Source organism: Geotrypetes seraphini, chromosome 10, assembly GCF_902459505.1.
Source record: "Geotrypetes seraphini chromosome 10, aGeoSer1.1, whole genome shotgun sequence".
Classification (NCBI taxonomy): domain Eukaryota; kingdom Metazoa; phylum Chordata; class Amphibia; order Gymnophiona; family Dermophiidae; genus Geotrypetes; species Geotrypetes seraphini.
Genome location: NC_047093.1, coordinates 104,451,101 through 104,469,006, shown reverse-complemented (window position 1 = coordinate 104,469,006; position 17,906 = coordinate 104,451,101). Strand labels below are relative to the sequence as shown.

Here is a 17,906-nt window from a genome sequence, read left to right as displayed (position 1 = left end):
CGAGATCTGCGCCTGCGTCTGAAGCCTCTCTGATGTTGTGACGTCAGAGAGACTTCCGATGCAGGAGTGGATAGCGCGACGAACCACCAACCCGCGGCTTTGAACGGAACGTTCGACTGAGCCGGCCAGACACACTGCTGCTCCAAAATGCTGTGTTGATTGCGTGCAGACCGCAGGCTGCAAATAGCACCTGGAGAGCCACATGCGGCCCGTGTTTGAGACCGCTGGTCTAGAACCTGTTCTTCCCTAATCCTTTATATCCTTCAAACCCCTTTTCTTTTTATCTATACCCTTTCTTTATTTTTCATTAATACTCTGGGACCATGGATTAATTCTAGCAAGCAATGGAGCACTCCGATATTTCTCTTCAAGCAGCCTGTGATTTCTAATATCTTAAAGCTTCCTGAAGAAAACTAGGAGTACATATGTTTTATGTTGGGTTCATGTTTTCTGCTGTAAACTGCCAGGAGCGGTTGTAGGATTGGCAGATTGTAACTGCAAGAAAGCTTTTCATTCTCATTTTAAATAGATTCCTCAGATATATGGATTAAAACAAAATTGTAAATAGCAATATAAAACAAACAAACAATCTAGAAATAAATTGCACCACTTACAGCACTGAAGAGCTCAGTTGTCAGTCCCAAATAGTTATGTAGGGCCAAGAAGGTCACTCGTTGGAGCCTCACCATGATTATCTAGGATTACCACACAAAGGAAAACAAAAAGACAGACCTGACGAGTTTGCATTCACATCACAGGCTATTTGAAACAGAAGATGGTTTCATTAGTAAAAAAATAGTGAAGCCAAATGTTACCTGCACCATCCTCACAAGAGTTTCAGGATACTTCTGAAACACGTCCTCAAATGCATTTGCTGAAAGCTGCAATATGGTGGAGTTTGTTGCTGCTCGAGCTGACACAGTTTTATAAGGTGCAGGATGACCCTCATGGAAATAAAAAATATCATGTGTCAAGCATAAGAAATGCTAATTTTTTTTCTATATTCTCTACTCTCCAAAGACTGATCCTTCTGAAGAGATTGCCTGAGAAGCAAGAAGTTGAGATGTTGCCCTGCATTCTTTCATCATGAGTGTGATCCAAGACTACTTAGGGAGCCCTATCAAATTAAAACACTGGAAAAGAGGTTCACTAATATGAGGGAGTGTTGAATAGTTTGGATATGCCTCAATCAATGATCTGAAACAATGTCAAAACATAAAATTTCATTTCTGCAAATTGGAACTTAATGAAATAAGAAAACACTTTTCAGCTACAGTGGCAAAATAATGCTCAGAATTTAGGAAGTTGGTTGGTTGAGCTGAAAACATTTCAGCGCTCCCTCGTAGTGCATTCTAGATACTCTGTCGCTTACCGAGCTTTGATAGAAACATAGAAACATGTCAGCAGATAAAGTCAAATGGCCCATAGTCTTGACTATCCACTATCTCCTCCTCTCCATAAGCGATCTCATGTGCTTATTCCATGTTTTCTTGAATTCAAACACAGTTTTTGTCTCTACCTCCTTCACCAAGAGGCTATTCTGTGCTGTCACAGGCACTCTTCAGGCAATGGCTTGCAGGTAAACCTGGGACAGAATTATATTTTTCCCATGGACCAATTTGGCCATTATAGGAGAGCCAGGAAGGCACGTGAGCAATAAGTTCATACACACTACCCCAAAAATGTAGTTTGTTATAATTATCCTTTTATTATCCCCAGCAAAGTCAAAAGTCAGGAAAACAATCAATCAAGCTTTCATTCAGCTATCAGGCAAAACAAAGTGCTCTTCACAGAATCTTTCAGGCTTTACAGTCCAGGTCCAGTCCAGACTTGCTTTATCCTCAACCCCGGAAGCAAAAAGGAAAACAAAAACACAAAAGTGTTTACGTCTTTTCATATAGGCAAGTTCTTCTGTACTGATAAAGTCCTTCCATAAGCCCTTACTCCCATGTAACAGCAGTTCAAAATGCAAAAAAAAACCCCACAAAAACCACCCAGTACAACCAGTTTCTCCTCTGAGGTCAGACTTGTATAGCAAAAGACCTAGCTCATGCCAGTGCCTAAACACTGGTTGATAGCAAGTTAATTGCTAGGCAGAGAGTAGCTCTATGTGATAGAACTCTGGTGTTATTAAAATAATAAACCCTCTTTATCCCACCACTTTACTATCACAGAGCTCCCTCACTCTCTGGTATACAACGAGCTTCTACCAGCCTGACATATATATCCTGGACATATGGATGATTCAACTGGACTCTACAGACCTAGATTTTCACTTGTGTATGCTGGACACCCTGCTGGAAACTACAGACATATTTTCCCATAGCCAGGCTCAGCCTGTTTGCAATGCTAACAATGATGTTCTTGTTTCCCTGCTGGGAAGATATCCCTTCAAGGTTATGCTGAACTGCTATATGACTTCATAGACTTCATATGCCAGACACCCTAGAAAGCCATAAAACCTTTTATAATGAGCAAGGAGCTTTGCTCATGTGGGTGTAACGAACTACCTGGTGGAGGACTACCTTGTGTATGTTGGACACTACAGCCATTTTAACACATATTTTCTCACAGTCTAAAGCAGCCTTTCTTTACAAGCTAACCAGATGGAACAGCATGTACTTCGCTAATCTATGAACGCATGTATCCTTTTGAAATGTTACTCTCCTGCTGGCCTAGTTCTTGTCTTCCTAAGGAGGATACTTCTCCAAGGTTCGGTGACCATTGTTCATTTGTACTGAGCTGTTATCAGTGCCGTATGATATATGCAAGGCACCCTGAGAAGCCATAAGAAAACACCCATAACAAGTAACAACCCCTGAAGGATGAAGGGGGAGTAGGGATGTGGGGGCCTGGTGCCTGTCTCTAAAGCAAGCCATGGGATCCAGGCATGGCCAGGATGCTGGAATGTCACCCTTGCATCTTTGTTTCAGTTTGCTGCATAAGACTGTCTACAAGGACACCATCCTGAAGTCATACAGTGTTGTATAACAAACAAATCAGCCTCAGCAAGGTGATAAGGATTCAAGACATGGACAAAAGAAGTTCCCGAAGTGCCCTCTGTTTCTGGACTGCTAGGGCCCCTCTCGTGGGGGGAAGTGAGAGAGGCGTGGACAGATGGGAGGAGTTAGCTGTACATTATTTTTATGTACCAATAGGGAATTACATAACCAGAATTTGGGGATGGACTTTCTTGGGACAAAGGAAGAATTGCTCTGTATAAAAAACACGTGCATTCTAGAAAAAGCCAGAGAGATTCACTTACTTATGCTACGGGGAACTGCTAGCCCCCTGCTAAGCATATGGGTGCAAATTCTTCTCTCCATTGCATATTCTGAACTGACAATATATTTTTTTCCAATATGTCTTTGCTGCTGTAATACTGTAAGTTTTTTATACTAACAATAAACAAATATTGTCTGTTTTGGAAGATACAATGCCGTCTTGTAGTTATTCCAATGAGGTAAACAAAGCAGCCTTTTACTTCAAGCCCATGCCCCATTTCACACCAGAGGGAAAACAGTCAGTAGCAAAGCAAACTTCTTCCTGCTTTTTACTACAGCTTTGTAATCTCCAGGGGTGGTTTTTTGTTGTTTTTTTTTTAAAAGGGGTTACTAGCATGAACAGTCCTTGCAAGCTTTCTCAAAAATAAAACACAGCTTGCAGAAAAACAGTCCTTTCAATGGTCTTAGTTCTGGCTGGCTTTCAGGTTACAACATACATAACGTGACCATTTATTTTTTTCATCAAAACAGGACATCTATTCATTTTCAGTCCCGCCCCTAATCCCACCCTAGCCCCACCCCCAATTTCTTCCATTCATTTTTCATGTACACACAATATCTTATTAATTCATAATGGTAACCATAAAATAAAAAAAAACACAAAGCACACTGTACGCAGAGAAAATGTTAATTACCATTTACGAGTTTCGGGTTTTTTTCAAAGATGTCAAGGCAGATGACTTTAAAATATGCAATGTCATCTCAGTAACATAGAAAAATAGACAAATATAGTGCAAAATATAGACAACAGATATAAATTCTCAAAACTGACACATTTTGATCACTAAATTGAAAATAAAATCATTTTTCCAACCTTTCTTGTCTGGTGATTTCATGAGTCTCTGGTTGCACTTCCTTCTGACTGTGCATCCAATATTTTATTTGTTTATTTCTTTAACATCCAACATTTCTTTCACAATCCAGCCCCATGCCCTTTGGGTCAATGTCTCTCTCTCTTTTTCCTCTTACCCTCTCCAGATTCAGTGTCAGTTCTCCTTTGTACCTACCACCAGTAGCGTACCTAGTATATGTGACACCCGGGGCCTATCATATTTTGACACCCCCCATCTGTATGAAAAACATGATTTTTAGTAACAATCCAAACGTCACACAAGAGTGTACCTAGGAAAAGGTAGCATCTTACATACTGCAGTGAGCAGTACAACATCAATGTACTCAGTGTAAAACTAAACAAGCCAGACTAATATAGATCAATCCTGCACAGTCAAACCTAACAGAAAACCATGTCTTTCAAACACACAGAACACAGAAAACACCTTCGCCTAGTATGGAATATGAAATCACGAACTAACCCCTCCCTCTTTTACAAAACTGTAGTGTGGTTTTTAGCCACGGTGGTAACAGCTCAGATGCTCATAGAATTCTGAGCATCAGAGCTGCTACCACCACGGCTGGTGCTAAAAAACGCTCGACAAATTTGTAAAAGGGGGAATAAAATAGAAATACATAGACAAAGGTTAAATTGAACCACTAAGAAGCTGGACTCTGCATACAATGCAACATCAGAGAAACAATGACACATGTCTCCTAAAGGAAAAAATAAATAAATATAAATTTTTTCTACCTTTGTCTTTTCTGGTTTCTACTTTCCTCATCTTCTTGTTGCTCTCTTCCTTCCATCCACTGACTGCCCTGTTTCTGCCCCTATATAGCATCTTCTCTCCTTCTATGCCCCTTCCAGAAACTATATGCCTCCCCCTTCCATCTCTCCCTTCACCCCCCATTGGTCTGGCATCTCTCTCCTCTCTTCTCCTTCCTTCTCCCATACCTCTCCTCTGTAATCCCTTTCCCTTTTTTCTCTCATTTTCCTTTTCAATTTACTTTCTGCATCTGTCTGGATTACGTTCTTACTACCCTGTCATCAATTTCCTTTTTCACTGTCTACCTACAGCTCACCACCTCTTTCCCTCACCCCTCCAGTATTTCACTAACTTAATCCTTTTCTCCCCATCATGTGCCCTCCTTTTATTTATCCCCTCCTTCTATAATGTGCCCTCTTTCTCTACCCCTTCCATCCAGTACCTTCTCCTCTCTCTGTCCACTTCCATTCAGCATCTGCTCCTCTCTTTATCTCCTCCCCATTTCCTTCCTGCATCTGCTCCCTTATCTCTCCTATCCGCACTCTCATCCAGCATAGGCTCCCCCTCTACCCTCCCCAATACCATCCAAAGTCTGCCTTTTCTCTCTCCATCCACCCCTCTTCAATCAGCATCTACCCCTTGTCTCTCCCTCCCCCCCTACTTCCATCAGCATCTGCCTCCTGTCTTTCCCCTTTGGTTCAGACCTTTCTCTCTCTAGTCTTTCTTCTACTTACAACCCTCCCACCTTTCTCTGCCTCTCTATCTCCTTCCTTCCTCCCTCCTTCCTATGTCCCCTCTCATTGCCTTCCAGCCTTTGACCCACCCCTCCCCAAAAGCCAGCCTGCCTGCCTCCATGCCTCCATCCCTGCCGCGCCAAAGCCAGCCTGCCTGTCTGCCTCCATCCAGCGCCAAAGCCTGGCCTACCACCGATTCTTCTCACAACCTCCCCCCTCCAACAACAGAATTGATGCCGGGGAGAAGGCTTGAGGGCCAGTGCCTAGACCTTCCTTTCCTGTAGTTGCGGCGGCGGGTGGGGAAGCAGGAAGAGAGCCCATTCTCCTTGATCACCTGTCCCATTGTCCCCATGCACAGCTTTGCGATGCTGTCTCTGAAAACGAGACATTTCGGCGTCCCAAAGTTGTGTGTGGGGACATTGGGACAGGGGATCTAAAAACGGTACAGTCCCATTCAAAACGGGACGTATGGTCACATTAGGCATGGGCTGAATACTACAGTGCATCCACTACCCTTCCTGTAAAATGTATTTCCTTAGATTACCCTTGAACCTACAACCTTTTAACTTCATCCTATGCCTTCTCATTCTGTTGTTCTCCTTTTATTTGAAATTTTTTATTGGGATTTATGACAAATATATTTTATTGAGCTTAACATTAAAAATGAGCAAAGGCACAAGGTGAAACAGAGAACAAGCTCATGTTATAACAAAGAGACTCACAACACCACACCCCCCTCCCGACCGCCCAACCTCCCAAACAACCCCACCTACCCTCCCAGCCCCCCCCCTGGTCCTCCTTCCAGTTGCAATCCATATAATGAACTTCATTATATGGATTGCATATTCATACATAAGTAAGGAACACAAAAGTATACGAAAACAGGATATCAACAGTTAAGCAAGTGGCTACGAGCCAAGGGAGTCATGGTGTTGTTTATTGTTTATTGTTTATTTAGATTTTTGATTAAACGCTTTATCGATACTACAAAGCGTTGTACAGAGTTTAATATAACATTAAAACAAAATAAACAGTTAAGACATATCTATATAAAAATTTTTCAGTATTGACAACAAATTACTTACAGGGTAATTATGGACCTAAAGGCTCCAAAACGCAATTAGGAAAGGAGGGGAGAAATACAATTGATATAGAAAATGTGAGAAACATTCAAGGAAAACACGAAAGGGAATGGGAAGTTAAATGAAATAATAAAAGCTGGTATATCTCAGAATTTAAGAAATTCAATTAAAGGCATCTTTAAAAAGAAAGCACTTTAATTTACTTTTAAAATTTTTTTAATTTTCTTCCATTTTTAAATCTAAAGGAAGAGTATTCCAGTTCGTTGGGGCTGTTACAGAGAAAATGGATGTGCGACGAGTGCCAGAAGGGTTCCCAAATGTGCTGAAAAGAGCACCCCGGGAGAGAAGAAAAGTCCAGTACATCCCGACATTCCCACTTCAGTAGGGTAATCAGACGACACTGCCAGAGAGAGTAGTCCGGCGCCTCCATGTCTAGCCATTTAAGGAGAATACATTTCAGAGCAACGAGGACTGTCCACTTAAGGAAGGCAGCAGCCCCCCGTCTATGGGGAAATAATGGGGAACAACACCAAATAAAAACAAGGGAGAACGTTGTAGAGTAATGTTCCAAATAAGAACATAAGAACATAAGAACATAAGAACATAAGAACATAAGAACATAAGAACTGCCTTCTCCGGATCAGACCTTCGGTCCATCAAGTCCGGCGATCCGCACACGCGGAGGCCCTGCCAGGTGTACACCTGGCGTAATTTATAGTCCACCAAATCCTTATATGCCTCTCTTAAGGAGATATGCATCTAGTTTGCTCTTGAAGCCTAGGATGGTCGATTCTGTCATAATCTCCTCTGGGAGGGCATTCCAGGTGTCAACCACTCTCTGAGTAAAGCAGAACTTCCTGACATTAGTCCTGAACCTGTCCCCCCTCAGCTTCATTACATGTCCTCTAGTCCGTGTCAAATTGGACAATGTAAATAATCTTCTCTGCTCTATTTTGTCGATTCCTTTCAGTATTTTGAAGGTCTCGATCATATCCCCACGCAGTCTCCTTTTCTCAAGGGAGAACAATCCTAGTGTTATAAGTCTGTCCTCGTATTCCAGTTTCTCCATACCCTTCACCAGTTTTGTTGCTCGTCTCTGCACCCTCTCCAGCAGCTTTATATCCTTCTTTAGGTAGGGGGACCAATGTTGGACACAGTATTCCAAGTGTGGTCTGACCATTGCCCTATAAAGCGGCATTATAACTTTCTCCGATCTACTCGAGATTCCTTTCTTTATCATGCCCAACATTCTATTTGCCTTCTTTGCCGCTGCCGCGCATTGTGCCGACGGCTTCAGGGTCCTATCTATCAGTACACCCAGGTCCTTTTCTTGTTCACTCTTCCCCAGAGTTGCACCTGACATTGTATACTCGTATTCCTTATTTTTATTGCCTAAATGCATTACCTTGCATTTCTCCACATTGAACTTCATCTGCCATTTCTCCGCCCATGTTTCTAACTGACACAAGTCGCTCTGGAGTTTCTCTCTATCCTCCTGCGATCTGATTGCCCGGCATAGTTTTGTATCGTCTGCAAACTTGATGATCTCACTGGATGTTCCTTCCTCCAGGTCATTGATATAAATATTAAAAAGGATCGGCCCAAGTACCGAGCCCTGGGGTACACCACTAGTCACTTTCTCCCAGTCGGAGAACTTCCCATTTATGCCCACTCTCTGCTTTCGGTTTTCCAGCCATTTGCCTATCCATCTTTGTATATCCCCCTCTATGCCATGACTTTGTAGTTTCCTGAGAAGTCTTTCGTGTGGAACTTTGTCGAACGCTTTCTGGAAGTCCAAGTATATTATGTCCACCGGCTTCCCACTATCAATTTGCTCGTTCACGGTCTCGAAAAATTGGAGTAAATTAGTCAAACATGATTTCCCTTTCCTGAATCCATGTTGACTGGGTTTCATCAAGTCGTATGCGTCCAAGTGCAGGACTATGCTATCCTTGATCAGTGCTTCAACCATCTTGCCAGGGACAGACGTAAGACTAACAGGTCTATAGTTGCCCGGTTCCCCTCTCGATCCTTTTTTGAAAATTGGGGTGACGTTCGCTATCCTCCAGTCGTCCGGTATCTGTCCAGTTCTGATTGTCAGGTTTGCAAGTTTTTGCAATAACTCTCCGATTTCAAACTTCAATTCCTTTAAGACTCTCGGATGAATCCCATCCGGTCCAGGGGATTTGTCACTTTTAAGTTTGTCGATCTGATAGTATATCTGGTCTAAGTCCACCTCAACTGTGCTCCACAAAGAGAAATATGGCGTCCCAAAAGGAGCAAATGTTAGGACAGGTCCAAAACATATGTCCCAAGCCAGCCTTAGGGGCCCGACACCTAAGACAGGCAGCAGACTCTCAAAACCCAGAGAGATAAGCCCTCTTAGGAGAAATATATAAACGGAGGACCAACTTATAATATTGTTCCCAAAAAGTAGTAGAGGGAACAGAATGAAGGTACGCATTGAAATGAGTAGTCTGAAAGCAGAAAAGTTCCAATGAGGTGTCGGTGAAAGCAGAAAAGCCCCGGAAGAAATCATTAATATGACGCAGGCTGCAACCAATAGTCAAAAAGCGAAGATTCAACAAACCCAGGCCGTCCTTGTACCAGGGAGCCACCGTCAATCTATAAGGTAGGCGAGCTCTCTTGCCAGCCCATAGAAACCACTGAACCAAGCGCTCCAACCGTCGCTCATCCTGAGAGGTCAAGTAAAGGGGAAGCACTTGAAAGACATATAACCAACAAGGGACAATAAGCATGTTGTATAAATGTAACCGGCCTAGAAGCGAAAATGGAAGGCCTCTCCAGAGCTGCAATTTATTCTGAAGGGCCTGGAACAGTGGTTTCACATTCAAAAGATACAAGCGAGATAAGTCAAGCGGGATAAGCACCCCTAAATATTTCAACGAGGATTCAGCCCATCGCAATGGAAACGAACCCCTCCAAGCCATGCGTGCCTCGAGACTGGAGGGTAAAGCAATCGACTTATCCAAATTAAGAGAGAGACCAGAATAAAATCCAAATTCAGAAATGAGGTCCAACGCCATCTGCAAGGAATCCTCTGGCTTAGTAAGAATCAAAAACATATCGTCAGCGAAGGCCAAAGTCTTCAATTCTACTCCCTCGACACTAAGGCCCTGCACCTCCCCAAACCCATGAAGAGTGCAGAGCAGAGGTTCCAAAGAAAGAAGAAAAAGCAGGGATGATAGGGGGCATCCCTGCCGAGTACCCCTAAGAATAGGAAAGGAGTCCGTTCTCGTCCCATTAACCAACAAAGAGGCCTTCGGATTAGAGTATAAAGAACGCACTGCATTAAGATAAAAGCCCCCCAGCCCAACATACTCAAGGGTACGAAACAAAAAGGACCAGTGGATACTATCAAAGGTCTTAGAGGCATCTAAACTGACACACAAAGCTGGGATAAGGTGATATTTACAGTGAGCTAGTGTGAAAAGGACCTTATGTACATTGCAGACCGACTGGCGACCACAGACGAATCCTACTTGGTCCTCATGGATGAGCATCGGGAGATGAGGAGTGAGACAGTCGGCCAGCATACGAGAAAGAAGCTTGAGATCCACGTTAATCAGGGAGAAAGGACGATAAAAGCTGGGAGCATCGGCCTCCTTGCCAGGTTTCAGCAATAAAGTAATAAGCGCCTCATTAGCATAACGGGGAAAGGAGCCTCGAGTGATGGCCATGTTACAGTAAGCTAGTAAAGGACCACAAAGACGGGAGGAAAGAATGCAGTAGATTCTCCAGAAAAACCATCCGGGCCCGGGGCCTTACCCGAGCGGAGAGCCTTAATAGCAGATTCCAATTTCACTGCTCGGAAGGGACAGTTGAGAAAAGACACGACGTCCTCCAATAGGCGAGGTAATCCTGAGGACTGTAGATAGTTCGCCAATAACTCTGGAGAAGCATCATCAGGAGCTCCATACAACTGCATGAAAAAAAATCAAATAAGACCCCGGAAACATCTGATGTATGAGTCACCCTTCCTCCACCCGGGGTCCAGAGCATCAAGATCGGATTCTGACTGGTCTCAGCATTCACTAAGCATGCCATAAGGTGCCCCAGCTTGTTACCAAATTGGGGGAAGCAATGTTTATGATAGGCTGCCCATTTATGAGAGCGAGAATGGAGGAGAGAATTGAGAGCCTCTTGGGTAGACAAATAGCGTTCCTGAATTTCCCCTGAGGAAGCCAAATGGAAGGACTGATTAGCCGCATGTAAGGCCCATTCCAAGGTGATAATTCCTCTATGGATACATCTATTTCTACCATACAGAAAGGAGATAATATGGCCCCAAATCACAGTTTTAGCAGCTTCCCAGAACAAAACGGGATCATCCAGATGAGGGGCATTATTGGTGGAATAGTCATCCCACTGGTCCTGCAGAAAAATTTGAAATTCTACGCCCTGTGCAAGATAGAACGGAAAGCGCCAAGAAAGAGAATGGAGATAGGCGGCTTCCAAATGAACATCTACCCATATCGGGGTATGATCCGAAATATTCAAAGGGCCAATCTCCACCAATATGACGGAGGGAAACAGTGCCGAAGGCACAAAAATATAATCAATCTGAGACCAGGTATTGTGGGCCCGAGAAAGATGAGTATAGTCCCAAACCTCAGGATGGATAAGATGCCAAGGGTTCACCACAGAAAGGGTATCACAAAAATTGGAGAGGAGACGACCTCTGGCCCCCAAAGAAGCAGACGAGGTGCCCGACTTGTCAGAGATGGGATCTGAAACCAAATTAAAATCTCCCAAAAGAAGAAGCGGGTCCCCAGAGTAACGAGAACAAAGTTGAGTCAACTTGTGCAGAAAAGAAGATTCCGATGAATTAGGGCTGTAAACAACCAGCAGCAAATAACTCTGGTCTCCCAACGTCAGGCACAAAAGGAGGTATCTACCATTAGCAGCTTTGTCAAGGAGCTGAACTCCAAGCGGTGAAGACTTACGGACCAACATCGCAATGCCACCATGATGGCCTGGTGAAGAAGCAAAATAGACCTCCCCCACCCAGGAGCGACACAGTTTAAAATATTCTGCATCTGTTAAACGGGTCTCTTGTAAACAGGCAATGTCCGAGCGATACCGCTGTAGAGCTGCCAAAATTTTAGACCGCTTGACCAGCGAAATGATGCCCCCTACATTTCAAGAGGTAAGCCTAAAAGGAGTGCTCATAATGGGAAATCAGAGAATAAGCAGAAAGAAGAAAACAGAAAAGAGACATAACCGAAACCCCAGGAGCCCAGCCTCCCCCCAAGGCAGTAAATCCTTATAGAGTTCACAACCTGAAAAACATAACAGAAAAAAGTCCAATAGCCCAAAAAACCAAACATAGGAACCGAACGAGAACCGCCCACTGCTCCACCCAATATCCCTACCCACAAACCCAACCCCCACCCACATAATACCAACCCCCTCTTAAATCTTCACTTAGAAAACTCGCTCCGCTCCACCGAGGCAGAACGGAATGAGGGAGTCACTACAACATGAGCGGGGCCCCCAGTCCCCCTCACCCAAAAATACACAGTGCATGTGAGAACGAGAACATCAATCCCCCAGCACTACAGCTAACATACCACACCCAGAACACACACCCTCCCCGCCTCAAAGGAACAAAAGGGCACTCAAAGGAGGCAAGCCCAGTGCTTCCTGAAAAATGCAGCCAAAAGCCACAGCAGGCAGTCAAGCCAAGCCAACCCAAGTGGAGCTGGATCAAACCCACAGGAGGCACCAAGCATAAATAGCCCAGAACACATCCGTGGGGACAAGGACAAAGGAACCAGGAGTGGAAAAGCCCTAGGAGCAAGTACATACTCTCAAAAGCAAACAAAAATCCAGGCAAACCATATGCACACACACCCCCAGCATACGTACCGCCAAAACCAGAAAGAAATATACCCCAAAGAGACCCAAGATAGAATACAAGCACACAAGACACACACATGCCCCCATTCCTCCCCCGCCACAAGTGTGTCTTCAGTTACCCCCACCATACCTCTAGAGAAATACCACCAAACCATCAGCATAGAAATACAAGTGCTGGAGGGCCTGACGCAGTAGAGCAATGCTCGCCAGCAGGCAAGCAGAAAGAGAGAAGCAAAGGAAACAGTGAAGGGAACGATCTCCCTCAGTCCAACAAAGCCACCACATACAACGCCAACTAGCATCTCCCACATACACACTCTCGACAGCCATACAAGAAACCATAAAAGCAAAAAGTCCAGGGCTCACGCGAACCCCAAAAACACACTTCTACTAGCCACTCACAGGGCCCAGACCAGTCCCATCAACATAACTGAGACAAGCAGGCAATGAGTATATAAGCATTAAAGTAACAGTCACACCAAAAAAAAGGAAGATTTTTCTTTATCGATGCGAGAGGCTCTCCCACTCAAAATCGGGCTCAGATGGTGGACAAACTTGTCCATACACTAACGCTGCCGGGTTCACAGCAAGTTAGCAAAGAATAAAGAAGTAATGTGGGAGGTAAAGGACCCGGGGCCCCGGAGCTCGAGCAGAACGCATCCCACCCCGCTCAGCATATCACGTGACTCCTTTATTGGGATTTATTAGCTGCCTTTTCATCAAGGGATACACCCAAAGTGGTTTACAATACATCAGATAGTAATCAGGTACTCTTAAGAATTCTCCACAATCTAACTGGTGTACCTGGAGAAATAGAGGATTAAGTGATTTGACCAGAGTAACAGGAAGCAGGCTAGAATCATAAGACCATAAGAACATAAGCAGTGCTTCTGCTGGGTCATAAATAGAAAATGGAAATAAGGTGATTGAGAGAGTATGGGGTTCTAATGAAAGATTAGGTTCTTACCTTTGCTAATCTTTCTTGTAAATCCTCACTTTATTCCAGGACCACTGGGTTGTTTACCTCCTCCTGCCAGGGATCTGTAGGAAGCCTCAAACATTTGAAGCTTTTACCCCCTTCCTCTTACACCTTACAACCAAGTATGCTCTTCTAGACTCCAGTCAATCTTTAAGCAGCCAGGAATATCTGTAGAGGATAACAAATGAGAGAGAGAGGAAAGGGGAACTCCCCAAGAAGCAAATTAATTCTGCTCATATAAACAAATGCAAAATGAAAAAACAGGTTATGAAACATTGAAAACCTAAACAAAACAGTACTAAGGGGAGACACAGCCTGCACTGTCAGAAGGGGATGCCTGAACTAAGGAACACTCACAATTTAAGTACTAAACCCAGTCAGATGGCGCTTTTATAAAAGCTGGTCAGAAATTAAAAAACAGCTTACCAGTACCTGTAATGCAGACAATCAGTGAATCAAGAAACACAGGGTGGGCTCCTGGAATAAAGTGAGGATTTACAAGAAAGAAGATTAGCAAAGGTAAGAACCTAATCTTTCATTCTTGTATAATCCTATTTTATTCCGGGACCAGTGGGACGAAACAGAGTAGTCCCAAAAAGTCAGGATGGGACTGATGAGCCTGATGCCAACAAAGAGGAACCAAAAGAAGCATATTGATTGGCCACATCAATCCTGTAAAACTTGGTGAAGGTATGTAAGGACCACGTAGCAGCCCTACAAATCTCATCCAGAGACACAGCAGACGACTCTGCCCAAGACACTCCTCTGGTCAAATGAGCCCACACCCCTAGGGGGTCTTCTTCCCAGCCACTACGCAAGCCGCTGAAATGGACAAACAAATCCACCTAGCAATGGTAGCCTTAGAGGCTGGCCTATCTGTGTGGGCAGAACCCGCCAGAACAAACAGGTGGTCAGAGAGATGTAACTCGTTGGTAACTTCCAAATACCGCAACAAAAGCCTGCATACATCTAGGGACCGCAGCACCCAGTCCTGGTCTTTCAAACCAGAGAAAGCAAATGCAGGAAGCTGGACTTCCTAATTCACATGGAAGTCAGAAACCATCTTCAGAAGAAAGGAAGGAACAGTATGCAGCATCACCGCGGAAAATGTAATACGTATGAAGGGATCCCTGCAGAAAAGAGCCTGAAACTCCGAAACTCTCTGGGCTGAAGTGATAGCCACAAAGAAGACTGTTTGGACCATAAGATCCATCAAAGATGCCTGGTCTAAAAGATCTTATAGCGGAAGAGCCAGAGAGTGCAGAACCAGATTTAGGATCCATGGCAGACAGGGAAGGTGCCAAGGAGGCTGTAGGCATAACACACCCTTATAAACCAGACCACATCCAGAGGTACAGCCAAGGAGCCCCTCAGTGTAGGAAGGCCCATACACAAAAGACCAGCAAGCTGAACCCGGAGCGAAGCCACAGCAAGACCCTTCTTCAGGCCATCCTGTAGAAAATCCAGGACCCGAGGAATCAAAGGAAGAGAAAGGTCCTCTGGTTAGAGGGCACACCAAGCTTGGTAACACCTCGAAGCCTTCACATAGGCTACCACCGTGCACTTCTAATTACAATGAAGCATGTGGCATCACTACTGAAGAAGAGCTCCAGCCCATCAAGGTCACGCACCCAAGAGTCATGCCTGAAGACAAAAGCGGTCTGAATCCTGCATGGATGAGGAGGCGAAAGGTACAAGGCAGCCAGAGCCCCCCCTGCTCCTACTGGAGCCGTCTCAGCTAATCGGAAGCCACCAGGATCCCCGGCCCCTTGTGGACTGGTAGCTGTCTCAACAGATGCCTTACCATAAGCCACGGAGGGAAGACATAAAGAAGACCATTCCGAGACCAGGGATGAACCAGAGCATCCAGGCCTGTGCTACCAGCCTCTCAACAATTGTAGAACTGATCGGCCTTCTTGTTCACTGCAATCGCCTTGAGATTGAACAGGGGGTACCCCATCAATGCATTATGCAAGTGAACGCGCTGCAAGAAAGAGACCACTATGAAAGACTGCCTGAACATCATCCACACCTGCTTCTTGATGATACCAGGCTTTGAGCCATTGGGATTTGGACAAGTACCATTGATCTGGGTTAGCCACTGTTGGGAACATAAGAATAGTCTTACTGGGTCAGACCAATGGTCCATCTAGCTTAGTAACCCATCCTCGTGGTGGCCAATCCAGGCCATTAGTAGCTGGCAAAACCCCAAAAAGTAGTGGGATATGGGCTGGATGGACTTTCAGCCTGTCCCAGTGTGGTGTCAACTCACTCTGTGTCCATGACCCTCAGTGCAGAGGCCAACATTGCTTCAGCAGCTTCTGATGTGAATCAATTTGTCCGCTAGTGAATTTTTCTCCCCTTGAATATAGACAGCTCTCAGAAAAGTGTGGTGAAGAATTGCCCAGTTCCAAACCTTCTGAGCTTCCTTGCAAAGGGGAAGAGATCCTGTTCCTCCCTGCTTGTTCACATAATATATGGCTACTTGGTTGTCTATACGAATGAGAACCACCTGATTTTGAAGCAGATGCTGAAAAGCCTTGACAGCATTGAAGATCGCGCTGAGCTCCAACAGACTGATGTGATTCCGATGATCTGTGGTGGACCAATGCCCTTGAGTACAGAGACCTCTAGATGAGCCCCCCCCCAATCGTAGGTTGATGAATCTGTCATTGAGAACCTTCTGATCATGGGGCGTTTTAAACAGAAAACCTCTGGAAAGATTAGAAGAGAGCATCCACCATTGAAGAGATTGCCGTAGAGAAGATGTCACTATAATGTGTTGGGTAAGCGGGTCGTACGCTTGAGAAATCCTTAGGTGAAGTCTGGCAAAAGGCGTTACATGAATTGTGGCCTAGAAGAATCATCAATGTATCTCACTGAGAGTGAAGGAAGGGTGGACACTTGATGGGAGAGCTTTACCAGAGCATCTTGATGCTGCTTGGGAAGGAATGCTCTGAGTTGTACAGTATCTAGAAGAGCTCCAATTAATTGCAGAGTTGGGGGGGTTGCGGTATTCTATGGGTGATCAGGGGGTTGGGGGACGATCATGGGGGGGTGCGTCATGGGCAGGAGGGCCTGGAATTCTTCCTGCCCATGTTTTAGGGGGGTGGGGGGGTCAAGGGGCTTGCGCCTCGGCAGGAGGGCTTGGGCTCCCTCTTGCCGGTATTGTGTCAGGTGGGAGGGTCGCAGGCCTCGCGCCTCAGAAGGAGGGGTTAGGCTCCCTCCTGCCAGTATTGTGTCAGGTGAGGGGGTCATGGGGTTCACGCCTCAGCAGGAGGGGTTGGGCTTCCTCCTGACGGTATTGTGTCAGGGATCGGGGATGAGGGGTGGATCACGATCGTGGCAGGAGAGATTGGGCATCTCTCCTGCCGCAATCGCGATCCCTCCGAACTGCCTCAAACTGCGGCAGGAGAGATTGGGCATCTCTCCTGCCACGGTTCGTGGAAGTTCGGGGGGATCACGATCACGGCAGGGGAGATGAGCCATCTCTCCTGTAGCGATCATTGCGGTGGGGGGTGGACAGGTTGCCGGGGCTGCTGAGCTGATCACGGCAGCCACGATCAGCTCAGCGGCCCCTTTTCTGAACTTATACCTGTTTTGACTTGATCTAAATCAAAACGTATAAGTTCTGACTGGGCAACCGGTTAAACTTTTTGGTTATACTTGCTGTACGACTAAGTCCCACCCTTTTCCCTCCTCTAAAAACGCCTCTTTTCGCTCTAGGTATTTAGAGGCAGGGTAAAGGCATAAGCTGGTTTTAGAAAAACCATCTTTGATTATCGGTACTTGGATAATCCAAGGCCACATTTTGAACGTTTTTTTTTTAATTATGAGCCCCCTAACCTTTAGTCTTTCCACATACGAGAGGAGTTCCATCCCCTTTATCAATTTTGTCGCTCTTCTTTGAACCTTTTCTAGCACTGCTATATCTTTCTTGAGATAAGGAGACCAGAATTGAACGCAATGCTCTAGGTGAGGTCGCACAACGGAGCGATACAGGAGCATTTTAACATTCTTAGTCTTGTTAACCATCTCTTTTTCAATAATCCTTAGCATCCCGTTTGCATTTTTGGCTGTCACCCTACATTGAGCTGAAGGTTTCATTGTATTATCTACAATTTTATGTTAGCGGCACCTCTAAACTTTAAACTGAAATTATTAGAATGGCTATCGGATTATTTGATTACAGGAAAGTTTCCTCAAGAGGAGGGCAATATAATCATTACTCTAATAATTAAAAATAAGAAAGAATCGATATCATTAGCAGCTAATTTTAGACAGGTTTCATCAATCCTTTTATCTGTAAAAATTATGGAGGGTCTGGTCCAAATTCAGTTAAC

General features: G+C 44.8%; 1 protein-coding gene across 1 annotated transcript in view; it reads right to left on the bottom strand.

The window, feature by feature from the left end:
• The window catches only part of PNPLA7 (patatin like phospholipase domain containing 7), an 864,087-nt gene that overhangs the window by 578,339 nt on the left and 267,842 nt on the right, over positions 1-17,906 (bottom strand). Inside the window, exons 11-12 of the mRNA XM_033959965.1 lie at positions 816-944; positions 615-695 (exon numbers count right to left, since the gene is read on the bottom strand). Of these exons, the coding sequence (XP_033815856.1) occupies positions 615-695; positions 816-944 (210 nt within the window). The remainder of the gene's footprint in view (positions 1-614; positions 696-815; positions 945-17,906) is intronic.